The sequence below is a fragment of the Dermacentor silvarum genome, chromosome 1 (genome assembly GCF_013339745.2).
Source record: "Dermacentor silvarum isolate Dsil-2018 chromosome 1, BIME_Dsil_1.4, whole genome shotgun sequence".
NCBI lineage: Eukaryota > Metazoa > Arthropoda > Arachnida > Ixodida > Ixodidae > Dermacentor > Dermacentor silvarum.
Window position 1 is genome coordinate 107,244,620 of NC_051154.1, and position 13,155 is coordinate 107,257,774.

The following is a 13,155-nucleotide window of genomic DNA, read 5'->3' on the forward strand; positions in this document are numbered from 1 at the left end:
TCGATAGCGTCATCGATTCACGGTAGCGGGTATACATCTTTGCGAGAGATCTTGTTCAGGCGCCGATAGTCTATGCAGAACCGTGCAGAGCCATCTTTTTTCCTAACAAGGGTGACAGGAGATGCCCATGGACTGTTCGAGGGTCGGATCACTTCGCGGTGAAGCATTTTGTCGACTTGCTCATTAATCACACGCCGTTCTGTGGCAGAGACACGATATGGGCGTTGCCGCAATGGCGATTGGGAGCCAGTGTCAATATGGTGCGTGACAGCAGACGTCTGGCCCAGGGAAGGTTGCCCGACATCAAAAGAAGAACGAAATTCTTCTAAGATGCGCAGAAGCTGAGAACGCTAAGCTGGGGTGAGACCATCGGCAATAGATGAATCGAACATACCTGTGGCTGTGGGCAAAGGGTCGGACGTAGAGAGAGAACCGAGCGTGCTGTAACTGGCGCAGGACATGTCTTTGGGGGCATCCGTAATTTGTACGGCGTCGATCGCTTCCACATAGCCATGACATTCGCCTCGAAGCAGCATAACAGGGTATGACAAGAGGTTACAGACGAAAATAGCTGTGGAGCCCTGTTTGACGTTCACTGTCGCAAAAGGTAGCAGTAGACCTTTTCGATTATAAAAGCGGCCGAATGGAGAAAGTAGTGCGACGGCGTCAGAGAGGCTGCTGGAATGCATAGCGACAATCACTGACGAGTTGTCAGGCACGACACCAACGTGCCTGACGAGTAGTTTGTTCACAAAAGAAGCATTATCGGCCAGTGTCATATCTGACATCGGCGACAGTTCTAGTTCGGCCCGTGCGCAATTAATGACGGCATTGTGGTGGGTGAGAAATACCCATCTCAGGATAACTTCGTGGGAGCACGATGAAATCACAATAAATTCGATGGCGTATACAACGTCCGCGATGAGAACACGTGCGGTGCACGCCGCTATCGGGTCAATACGCTGTGCGCCTGCTGTGTGGAGGGAGAATCCAGCAAGGGGCGTCATGACCTTTCGAAGGAAGCGACAAAGCTTTGCGTCCATAACTGATACAGCGGCTCCGGTGTCTACGAGGGCATATATGCGCACACCGTCAACTAACACGTCTATCACATTGGTCGGGCTATGTTGAGGACTTTCGTGTTTCGACGGCGTCGCAGCCCTTGCCTCATGGACTGCGACGACTAGTTAGCTCGGGACGAGGCCGCATCGGTGATAGGGAGCGTCGACATGGAAAAGGTGAGCGGCGGATGTTGGCAGACCGGCAGAATGGTGGTGACGCAGCACGAGGTTCATCATCGTAATATGGGCGTGGTGAATCCACCATACGACTTGGCGCATATGGTGTAGTGCTAGGCGACTGCACACGACTACAGTGGCGTGCGACGTGGCCTGCGTAGCCGCACGCAAAACATATCAGCCGATTGACTGCTGTACGCCACCGAGGCGCTGCGGCAGGTCCCATCCATGTGGGAGGACGGGTTGGACGGGGCGGCTGGTGAAGTGATTGCATGGCAGGCTGTTGTCGAGGCATAGCGAGGACTTCAGCTTACGTGAGAGGGCCCCGTTGAGGGAGTTGTTGGGGCTGGGTGATGACTTCCGCGTAGCTGAGTGGTACAGCCGTCGGGATCTGTCGGGGCCTGGCCATGACTTCAATGTAGCTGTGAGGCGCAGCCGCCGGAACGTGCTGGTGGTGCTCAGGCAAAACGTCGTTGATTTCTTGCGCTATGGCGCGGCGAAGCGGAGGCGCAAAACTCGGCGTTGGCGCGTGTACCGGCTGCGGCTGTGCAAAATCCATCAACGAGAGCTGCCGGGCAACTTCCTCGCGGACGAACGCCTTCATTTCTGCGAGCAAAGCTGTCTGGTCGGACATGGCAGCCAAACCAGCGAGGTGTTCGTCACACGGTAGAGATCGACGGGTAAGTGATGGCTGCCTGCGGAGTTCTTCATAGCTCTGGCACAGCGTGATAATTTCGGCCACAGAGCGAGGATTTTTGGCCAGCAACAGGTTATAGGCGTCATCCTCAACGCCCTTCAGGATGTTTTGTAGTCGATCAGACTCGGCCATGGTCGAATTGACTTTCCGGCATAGGTCCAGGACATCTTCAATGTAACTGGTGAACGTTTCACCTGGCTGATGAGCTCGTTCTCGCAAACGCTGCTCGGCACGCATCTTGCGAACAGCAGGGCGACCAAATACATCGGCGAGGGAAGTCTTAAATTCGAACCATATCCAGAATTCTCCTTCATGGTTATTATACCACAGGCTGGCCACACCAGCGAGGTAGAACAGAACATGGCTCAGTTTGGCCGCTTCGTCCCACTTGTTATGGGCGTTTACCCTGTCGTACGCCGTGAGCCATTCGTCCACATCAGTGTCGTTCGCTCCTGTGTAGATAGGAGAGTCGCGTTGACGAGGTACCCCGAGACATGCAGTGGGTGCGGGATGAGGCGTTTGCTCGGAGGAGTCTTGGGGCATGGTAGATGGTACGGGATTGGAGTTCCAGGATGATTGTCTGAGGTTACCCAGCACACTCCACCAATTCTAAAGGTGTTTATTCGGCAGAGCTTGAAGCAGCGCAACGTCAACGGTCAGCGCAGTAACAGCTTCCAAGCATGAGAGCCATTGCCGATCAGGAGCGCTCGACCCACTAGTGTTTTGATCCAGTAGCGCTGAACCCACTAGCGTCTCTCTTCTTCGGTACAATATATATATATATATATATATATATATATATATGTGTGTGTGTGTATATATATTTCTTCGGGTTTTTTTTTTTTCATTTTTTTCACCACCTGCTGCAAAAGGGGAGGCAGCTGCTACAAATTGCAATTTTGCCTGCTCCAAAGTTTGCTCCAAAATGCTCTTGGTTATTCCCACCACTGGCATCCTGAAAATTTGTGCAGATATGTACATGCTGGTAATTGGTAATAAAAAAATTGCAGGACGGGGCTTAAGATTCGCCTTTAAAGGACCCCTCAGCAGGCCACATAGCAAATTTTGGTTATACGCTGAAAGTTGTTACGTGCCCTCTAGGGAGTGTTCTACTGCAAGAATTTTAACAGCGAAGCTGTTTAAGCCAGCCGTAATTTGTGGTGTGTAGCAAGAAGCTACCAAGAAATAAATGAAAATAAACTTTCTTGCCGAGGCGGGATTCGAACCCCCGTACCCTCGGTCCCAAAACAAGCGGCATAACCACCAGGCTATACAGCCACGCCTGCAGAGCATGCATTTATGCGAACCATATGACTGCGTTCGAGCGTCGTCATCAACGTCCACAGCTGGTGCGTTCGTACGCTCGTGCTTAGGGAGCCTACATGCAATGCTGTCTACTCGCGCCCTGCGAGGTGAAGAGGTTTTGCGCGCTACGAGAACGAGAGAGAGACTCATTCACAGAGCGGGTCTCCTGGAACGCGGTGTCGGCATTGGAACGCGGTGTCGGTGTTGCAAGCTGCGCTATGCAATGCGAAGCGACGGCCGTAAGTCCGAGATGCGCGAAAAGAAATTATCATCATCATGAGCAATAATATAAAAAGTTCGCGCGCACTTCCAGAAAATGCTGGGCTACAATCGCCCAGCTTCGTTGTTTCAAGCGTTGCGTGGCCGACAGTGTAAGGTTTTTTCAAATTGGTTCCTTAATAGCCAAGATAGAAATATTTCAGGGCTGCGAAACCACGCGTTCATGAGACGAAGCGCCACTGCCAAGTGAGACACTCTCTCCCCTTGCCCTGTCTAGCCTCCACAAGCGGAATTCCTTCCCTGCGTTCTCCCATGCCGAAGCTGGAGAATCGCGTGATGCATACGTCACGGGCCCCGCCTCTTTCTTTTTTTTTTTTTTTCATTTTTTGCTGCACGGGGCATTTCTGGTGACGGCCTCGAGCGCGAGCTGTTGCGTTTATCTTGAATCGTGCAGCGCACGATTTTGTGCGCTGTGCATGAGGACACCCAACTAGTGGTATAAGTCAGTGCTGCACAAACGCTGAGGCACATGCTAGCGGATCACAGAGCATGATCGCGCGCTGGAACACAGTAGAAAATGACATAATTTTGTTGTCAGCGCGCGTGACTGCACGACGTGGAACCAAGCAGACGAAACGGTAGTACATCTCTCTTGCTGCGGTGCGAAGTAAAACAAAAACGCGCAGACATTCAGTTTGTATGTTTTATTATTTCTCTAAACTTTAAGAAGCCTATTGAAGCAACAGATTAAAAATAACTGATGTTGCATTGAATAATTCTCGAAGTCACGTGTCACTACGAGCGATGTCGCAGCCCTACGATCTATGTAGGCGCACTTGTGCAATTGACACAAGTGGCTGGTAGCGCAGCACTTCTCTGGCTGGCAGCACAGCACCCGCGAGGAGATAAGCAAATGGCGTTTCGTTTGAAATTAGACCTGTGTCCGCGGCACGTAGCGGTGTAATATTTGGCAGACACGATCGTTAGCGCGCATTGTATGCACTGCGCTTGTCAGCTCAAAATGGCCAGACCTGATGAGGGGCCCTTTAAAAGTGGAACGCGACAGCGTTATCGGGCCCCGTTCGCATCGCATTTTACTATATGAGTAGGCTTCACTGCAACACACAACGTGGGAAAGCCAGTTTACAAAGACCAAGCTTACACCGATCCCCTTAAAGTTGGCTTCACTTGTGAACACAAATTTTTCCAGGAGCGGTATCATCATCATCGGTCTAAATTTATGTCCACTGCAGGACGAAAGCCTCTCCCTGCGATCTCCAATTACCCCTGTCTTTCGTTATCTCATTCCAACTTGTGCCTGCAAATTTCCTAAATTCATCACCCCACCTAGTTTTCTGCCGTCCTCAACTGCGCTTCCCTTCTCTTGGTATCCATTCTGTAACTCTAATGGTCCACCTGTGATCCATCCTACGCATTACATGGCCTGCCCAGCTCCATTTTTTCCTCCTAATGTCAATTAGAATATCGGCCATCTCCGTTTGCTCTCTGATCCACACCGCTCCCTTCCTGTCTTTTAACATTAGGCCTAACATTTTTCGTTCCATAGCTCTTTGTGCGGTCCTTAACTTGTTCTCGAGCTTCTTTGTTAACCTCCAAGTTTGTGCCCCATATATTACCACTGGTAGAATGCAATGATTGTGCACTTTTCTTTTTAACGACAGTGGTAAGTTTCCAGTCAGGATTTGGCAATGTCTGCCGTATGCACTCCGACCCAATTTTATTCTTCTGTAAGTTTCCTTCTCATGATCAGGGTCCCCTGTGAGTAATTGACCTAGATAAACGTACTCCTTTGCAGACTCTAGAGGCTGACTGGCGATGCTGAATTCTTGTGCCCTTGCCAGGCTATTGAACATTAGGGGCAATGTAAGCCATCTTACATCAAAATGTGAAGGCCCTAGGCCATTTTTTAATTATTTTAATTATTGTTTGTTGTTGCCCCGTGGCACGCGTGTGTCCAAAACGCATTAGGCAGGCTAATCACCGTATTCAGAAATGCATCTTAACTTGAAGCCCACAATTGATTTAAATGACACCTGTCGGGAACGCACCAAAAGAACTGCAATGAGCGTCTTGGGCACGCTTACGCCAGGCGTCATTTATGTCAGATCAAGCATGGGCTTCAAATTAAGATGCATTTCTGAATACAGGGGTAAGTTGTTTGACCTGCTGAGAAGGCGAGCACCATCTGGATGGTGTTTTTGCAAGTAATCTACCCGGGCGCACCACTGTTGTATGGTAGAAATGCTGGAAAAGGGGGTTTGTGTTTGAGTTTTCTTGTAACAGAATTATGTTTTCTCGTACATTCAAATTATAATCCGACGCGATCATGTCTGTAGGTTGTGGTTAAGTCGTACTTTACTATTTTTTTGACGGATTTTACTTTGAGAAATTCAATCAGTTCACTAACAATTCTTCGCCACAAGGAGGGAGGGCCTGCGTGGTCAGGGTGGCTCGGTATTATTTTCGCAGCCGCCGACACAGACGCCGGATTTTTAGTGACACGGGGCTCTTAATACTATCACGTTAAAATGACACAAACCTTAATGCCTGCGGTTGGATTTCTGGCGTCATCTTTCTGGTGAGAAGAACAAGACAAGCACTTGTGATCAGGAATCTGGCCTAATAAGATTATGGCCCTTGATTAATGGGGCATGCACAATGAATCAGCAAAAAGGGAAAACGTCATTGTGTAGTGAGGAAGCAGTGCACCAGTACCTTCTCTTGCTCCACGTTCTTGTTTCTGATTGGCAAATAATGGTTTTGACAATTTTATGTCAAGCTTTAGTGAACACTGGTGTGTTGTACAGTGCAAAAATGGGCAGCATGGATATTATAGTCAACTACATGTCTCGAATGCAGTGGCACAAGCACCTCAAAGGGAATCTACATACATGCACCACCCAATTGTTGTCACAAATGTTTCTTCTTGTATTGTGTAGGTGTGTGCATTTTTGTTCACTTTTTTGCAAGAAAAGCAATCATTTTAATTCATTTGACAAATCCTAGCATTTGCAGTAGGCAACATTGATGTATGTTATGTTCATGTTGACTACTTGGTGCTGAACGCCAATGCAATTCTGAACATAGATCTCATCATAAATATATTCATCAGCTCTATTTGCTACTGCTCTGGTTCTCTGTGCTTCATGTGTACTTTGAGCAGTGAATTTTCTTTGCTCATGACATCTATTACAGTTCTTCCAGGCTTTACATATCTGACAACTGCGGGCTTATTCTTTACTTTTTCATTGTTCTTTCTCTCAATAATAAATCACCTAACTAGTACTCCAAAAGCGTAATCTACCTGGCTGTCAACTTAAATTTTTTAGTGTCCCTTTAAAACTAGAAAAGTACGAATGAAAGGACAAAAGTGACTGTAGAGCCAAATTACTTGAGATTGCAGCCATGCATACTCTTTGAATGGGCATGCCTACTTTTTTGTGTACAATATTCTTCCTGAAACTCTGCAGGTACTTTTGAACGAGAAATTGGAAAATCAGCTACCGCACATCTTACCGGCAAGCTTGCCTAGCGATGTGCTGATGTGTGTTATTGATGCTGTGGAGTCACCAGAACAGAGGCAGCTGCTCCTGGATTGGTACATGGAAGACTTGAACTGTGTCCCAAAGTGCTATAGACTTCGTGCTATACGTGAACATATACCGGACATTGTGTCTGTGAATCCCTCAGCACGAACTGCTGCTTTTGAATTGTGGCAAAAGCAGGCATCACAAATGGTGGAGGCATTGAGATCTACTCTGTCTACTGAACAGCGAGGAAAGTATCTTGTGTCAGGTGGGTCTTAGTTTTCTGAAGCCAAGTTCTTTTGGGTGTCAACCGCATGAAGGTAAGTTGTTTGGCAACAGTAATAAGTGTAGTAAGTTAAACCTTAGTATAGCGAAGTCGGTAAAATCGGAAATTTGCTTCATTATATGTATCGAAATTTCGTTATATTGAAATTCAATCTTTTTTGCAAATAACATCAGTTGCTGATATAGTCTTAAACAGAAGTTTTCTTGAACAGAAGCGACTGCAAAATTTTACAAATTATCGGGCAATCAGGAAAAAATTTTTGAATGAGAATTTGGTTGAATTTGAATCTTGGCAGCGAAAGATACGGTTTCATGTAGTGTCGACAATATCTTCACATCGGCGGTACGAAGTAAAGCCAGCCATGCTTTCACATCCACTCCGCCCCTGTGGCTGATAGTGTTGCCTGCAGTGGAATGATGCTATAATGGAAAGCGCTCGCAACAGGGAGCGAATGCTTCGTCTGCCTCTTGCTTCAGTGTGTTTTCAAAATTCAAGATTACGGAACTTCTGGTACTAAACATGGGGGAAGACAGTACACATGATGCCATGCCGTCTTCGCTAGCCCAGTCCTTGCGTACTGTGGGGTCTCACTCGTGCTCTTGGGGCTAAGGAACGATGACACAGTAGTGCAAAAAATCAGAAGGGCATTTATTGCACCTTTCGTACACTAAAGCCTGCAAGCCAAATTACTACGCCGATGGGTGCGCGACAAATCGAGGAAGTCCGTCTCACCTTGACCGGATAGTGAGCAAATATGTTCGCCCCATGCTGGACACCAATGCCTAGTCGTTCGTGTGTGGGGGTCATGCCAATGGTGGCGCGTTCGAACTATCATGTTCGTCCATTCTGGTGCCCGCTCCGAGGCCTCGTGAGGTGGCCTCACAGAGAGCGTGTTGGGGCAAGTGCAGTACGTCCGCACCACTTGCGGATCAGAAGCCAAAGAGGAACAGCCGTCTCCCTTTTGCACCTGATTAACCCCGCCATTAGGTAGCGTTAGCAATGGAACACTCACGCCATCTCTCATACTAGTTTGCAACCACCCCGACCACCGCCGGCACAAAGCTACACGGTGAAGCGGATTACAGGAGATGTGCGCCATGCGGAAAAATCAATATTAGGGGACGTGTGAAAGTAAAGCGTCCTCACCTCCCCCCAACCTTCAATCACTACATACTTAGCCGAAACATGTCGCACGGTCTATCAACGCGTGCTTCGCGAACTGTAGGTAGTAAATGCTGCAGTCGTTGCGCCGAGGAATGTCCACGCGCTGTCCATAACATGCGCGCCGACATTGTCTCTGGGGTACACTACTGGCGTTCGTTGGTCACAGCAGCAGCTCTGCAGACTCTATGGCACAATTCCAGGCCGGGATCTCAGATACGGCAATGTACTAGTCAGCATGAGCAATCGTCGTTCGCACTGATGCACCTTGCTGGCGAGAACCGCAGCCGTTGATGACTGCTACCTCTTTTCCCAGCCGCCGAGGGTTGCGAGCTGGACACAGGCGGCCGCTGAAGTCGCTGCGATGAACTGGCCACTGGCATCTCCATTGCCTGGGGTGTCTCGATCATAGTCCAGGGCAGCAGCGCAGATGATGTGCAGGTGACAGAAAACCAGGGCGACTCCGCTCACGCTGCGTACACTCGACAAGCACTAAACTAGTACAAGGGAGGAATTCCCACGTGGCACGATGTTTAATTCGGCTAGCAAAAGATCAGGTGGCTACTCAGATGCTAAGTTCACGTGAGCAAAGCTTGCTTTCTTGAGTCGAATGAATAACTTCAATTCGTGCGAGGCTATCTGGAATGAGGGAAGCAAAGTGCGACACCTCAACGCCATGGTCCATCAGGTCGTGTCCCTCTACATGCGACAGGCGGCTTCGTAATGCCTTAGGCCGAATGAGTCACTACCCTGACAACAACCGGCATCCAAAAACAACACCCAAAATGGGCGCAAAACAGGCAGCCGCGAGGAGATGTCAGCTCTGTGAGGTGGTCTTACTCCGCTCAGTGCACACAGCATCCGAGTTGACAGCGCCCACTGGGGGTCCCAGATAGTGTAGGAGCGCCCGGTGCCAGGCCGCAATACCAGACAGCCCGTAGCGGCTCCCGTGGCCCGCGGCCACCGGACTCCCAGAGTCAAAGAGATAGAAGAAGCTATTTACATAAAAAATTCGGACCACTCACGAGGCTTCTGTACTCACTCGCTTCAAGCTTGCCAATGCTCGGCGGGCGCTAGGCCTCGGTCTCCCAGGATGCAGATCACGTGGCTCTCGTACCGACGAGTGTTCTTCAAAACACTTGCGAAAAGGCTTAGCATGTTGAAAAGTTCAAACACGCTACAGCAACTGTTGCCTCACTCAAGAAAGCACGTCGCCGACACTAGCGATCAAAATCGACGCTAGGACTACGCTTCAGTTCATACAAAGGTTCTCTCGAACTGAGCAAAACTGTCAAAATTATCGTCTGATGCCTCAAGAGGTCCACGTTGGGCAACCAGATAAGGGGTCCCACACGTGTTCTTAGGACAAAGGAACGACAACACGGTAGCACAAAGAATCAACAGTGGCATTTATTGCATATATTCAAACACTAATGCCTGCTAGCTGAATTACTGTGCTGATGGGCGTGCAACAAAACGAAGGGGTCCCATGTTCGCCCCATGCTGGTTACCAATGCCTTGTCATTCACGTGCATGGTCACATCAACGGTGGCGCGTTCGAACGGTTGTGTTCGTTCATTCCCGTGCCCTGCTCCGAGGCCTCGCGAGACGGCCTCGCGAGACGGCCTTGCGAGACGGCCTCGCGAGACGGCCTTGCAGAGGTCGTGATGGCGCAACTGCAGTACGTCCACGCCGCTTGCCGATCACAAGCCAAAGAGGAACAGCCATCTTCCTTTGCACCCAAGTAACCTAACCCTGCACAACACTTGCGCCATCTCTCGTACTAGTCTTGCAACCACCCCAACTGCCGCCGGCACAAAACCACGCGGCAAAGCCGGATTACAGGAGATGTGAGCCATGCGGGAAAAACAATATCAAGGGACGCGTGAAAGTCAAGTGTCCCCACAGTACGTGGCAGATTACCTCTAAAACAGGGCTCTCCGACTGCATATGCACTCAGCCACGCTGACAGCCATGTGCAGCCACAGCTAGCCTAGAAAAGGAGACCCGCAAACCTGCCCACTACCCTTGCGCACTTGAGCGCATTACCGTGAGCTCGCTCCCCCCCCCCCCCTTTCCCTTGTTCGCCCAGGAAGATGGCACTTATCAAGCCATCATGCTTCTTGGCTCACCCTCAGGCGCTTTAACTTGCACCCAAAGCAAGCAGTAATTGAAGCACGATAGACTCTTATCGCACTTTATCACTAACATGACACTGCATTCGCTTCAGCAGTCGCTCTGGGTCCTGTGATTTGAGAGGTGCGTTCACGAAAGTTTCCCCTTATTGCCTCAGTATTTTTTCGCGGCCGGCACTGAAATTTTGCTATATTAAAATCATGTGTAAAACACACTTCGTTATATTGAGGTTCAAAATACATGGTGTTCTATAGAAAAGAAGTTACAAAAAGTTAAATACTTTGTTATATCGAGAATCTTTTTATATTGAAGTTCATTATGTCGAGGTTTAACTGTATTTGTGCTAATATATAATTTTATTTTTTCCGAGTTGTCAATTTAAAGGGCCCCTCACTAGGTTTTGCTATGTTTAAAAAACAAGCGTAGCATGTACATGATGTGCTGACGATCGTGTCTGCGAAGTATATTACGGCACTGTGCACCGCGAAAGTAGCTGAAATTTCAAACAAAGCGGCGTGCTCCTTCCCTCTCATGGATGCCCGCTCCCAGCCAGAGAGTTACGGTCACACACACAAAAGAATTCGCTGAACTGTCAAAACTGATCAACAAGAAGAAAGTAAAAGATATTCGAAATTACAACGTGGGAAAGATTGAGGAAGCCGTAAAATATGGACGCAGCATTAAATCAGTAGGAAGAAAGCTTGGCATAGGACAAGGCAAGATGTAGGCACTGAAAGATAAGCATGGTAATATCATCAGCAATTTCGATGACATAGTAAAAGCAGCGGAAGATTTCTATACTGACCTGTACAGTGCCCAAAACAGCCAAGCTACTTTCATTCGAAATAGTGATGAACCGGATATAGATCGAGGCACCTTCTATAACTAGCGATGAAGTTAGAAGGGCCTTGAAAGACATGACAAGGGGAAAAGCTGCTGGAGAAGATGGAATAGCAGTATATTTAATCAGAGATGGAGGAGATCTCATGCTTGAAAAGCTTGCGGCCCTTTATACTGTGGGGTCTCACACATGCTCTTGGGACAAAGGAACGACAACACAGTAGTGCAAACAATCAAAGGGGCATTTATTGCACCTTTCATACACTAATACACACTAGCCGAATTACAACCAATAGAACATTCACATGGGCGTGCGACAAATCAAGGAAGTCCGACTCACTGCGACCGGATAGCGAGCGAATATGTTCGCCCCATGCTATGACACCATCGCCTAGTCGTTCACGTGTACAGTCACACGAACGGTGGCACGTTCGAACGATCCATGTTCGTCCATACTGGTGTCCTGCTCTTAGCCTCGCGCGACAGTCGCGCGAAGCGGGCCGGCGCACGCGCGAAGCGTTCGTGCGTGTTGGCCGCCGATCCCAAACCAAAGAGAGAGCGCCTTTGACCTTTTTCTCCCAAGTCACCCCGCTGTTCGGTGGGGTTAGCATCGCGACACTCGTGCCATCTCTCACAACACGCCGCAACCACAACGACCACCGCCAGCACTTAGCCACACGGTGAAACCGGACCACAGGAGACGCATGAGAGTCGCGCATCCCCACATCTCCCCAACCTTAAATCACTACACATACTCCGGCGAAGCATGTCACAAGGTCTATCAACGCGTGCGTCGCGAACAAAAGTTAGTACATGCGACAGTGGCGCCGCCGAAGAAATGACCACACGTTATCCACAACATACGAGCCGACATTGTCTCTGGGGTTCACCGCTGGCGTCCGTTGGTCATAGCACCAGCTCTGCAGATTCGATGGCACGACTCCAGCACAGGACTCCGGAAACGGCGACGCAGAAGTCGGCCCGAGCAAGCGTCGCTCGCGCTGACGCGCCCTGCCGGTGAGAGCCGCTGTAGCCGTTGGTGACTGCCGGCTCCTTTCCCAGCCGCCGAAATCGCTGCGCCGAACTGGCCACAGGCATCTGCATCGCCTGGGGTAGCTCGATTGTAGTCCGGGGCAGCAGCGCCGACGATGTGCAGGTGACAACAAACCAGGGGTGACTCCGCTCAAGCTGCGTACACTCAACGCACTCGACAAACACTAAAGTAGTGCAAGGGAGAGGAATTCGGCATACGAATCGCATCGCCCACGTGGTACGATGTTCAATTCGGCTAGCGAAATTTCGGACGGCATTTCAGATGCTAAGTTCACGTGAACAAAGCTTGCTTTCTTGAGTCAAACGAGTAATTTCAATTCGTGCGAGGCGAACTAATGAGGGAAGCAATGTGCGACACCTCAACACCACGGTCCACCAGGTTGTGTCCCTCAACGTGCGACAGGCGGCTTTGTTAAGCCTTAGGCCTAATGCTTCGCTACTTTGACAACAACCGGCATCCAAAAAAAAAAACGTCACCCAAAATGGGCACAACTGGCAGCCGCGAGGAGACGTTAGCTCTGTGAGGTGGTCCTACCCCGCTCGGTGCACACAGCATCCGAGTTGACGGCGCCCACCGTCCCAGATGGTGTCGGAGCGCCTGGTGCCAGGCCACAATACCAGTCAGCCCGTAGCGACACTCGTGGCCCGCGGCCACCCGGCTCCCTGAGCCGC

At 49.7% G+C, this 13,155-nt stretch overlaps 1 protein-coding gene across 10 annotated transcripts in view; it reads left to right on the forward strand.

Annotated features, from left to right (window-relative positions):
* Window positions 1-13,155, forward strand: part of LOC119434441 (NACHT and WD repeat domain-containing protein 2) — a 118,624-nt gene that overhangs the window by 23,902 nt on the left and 81,567 nt on the right. For all 10 annotated transcript variants that reach the window (XR_007468243.1, XR_007468241.1, XR_007468247.1 and 7 more), the window contains exon 5: window positions 6,951-7,275. Coding sequence is in view for 5 of the 10 variants with exons in the window: in XM_049671962.1 (XP_049527919.1) it covers window positions 6,951-7,275 (325 nt within the window). In the remaining 5 variants the exon portion in view is untranslated. The remainder of the gene's footprint in view (window positions 1-6,950; window positions 7,276-13,155) is intronic.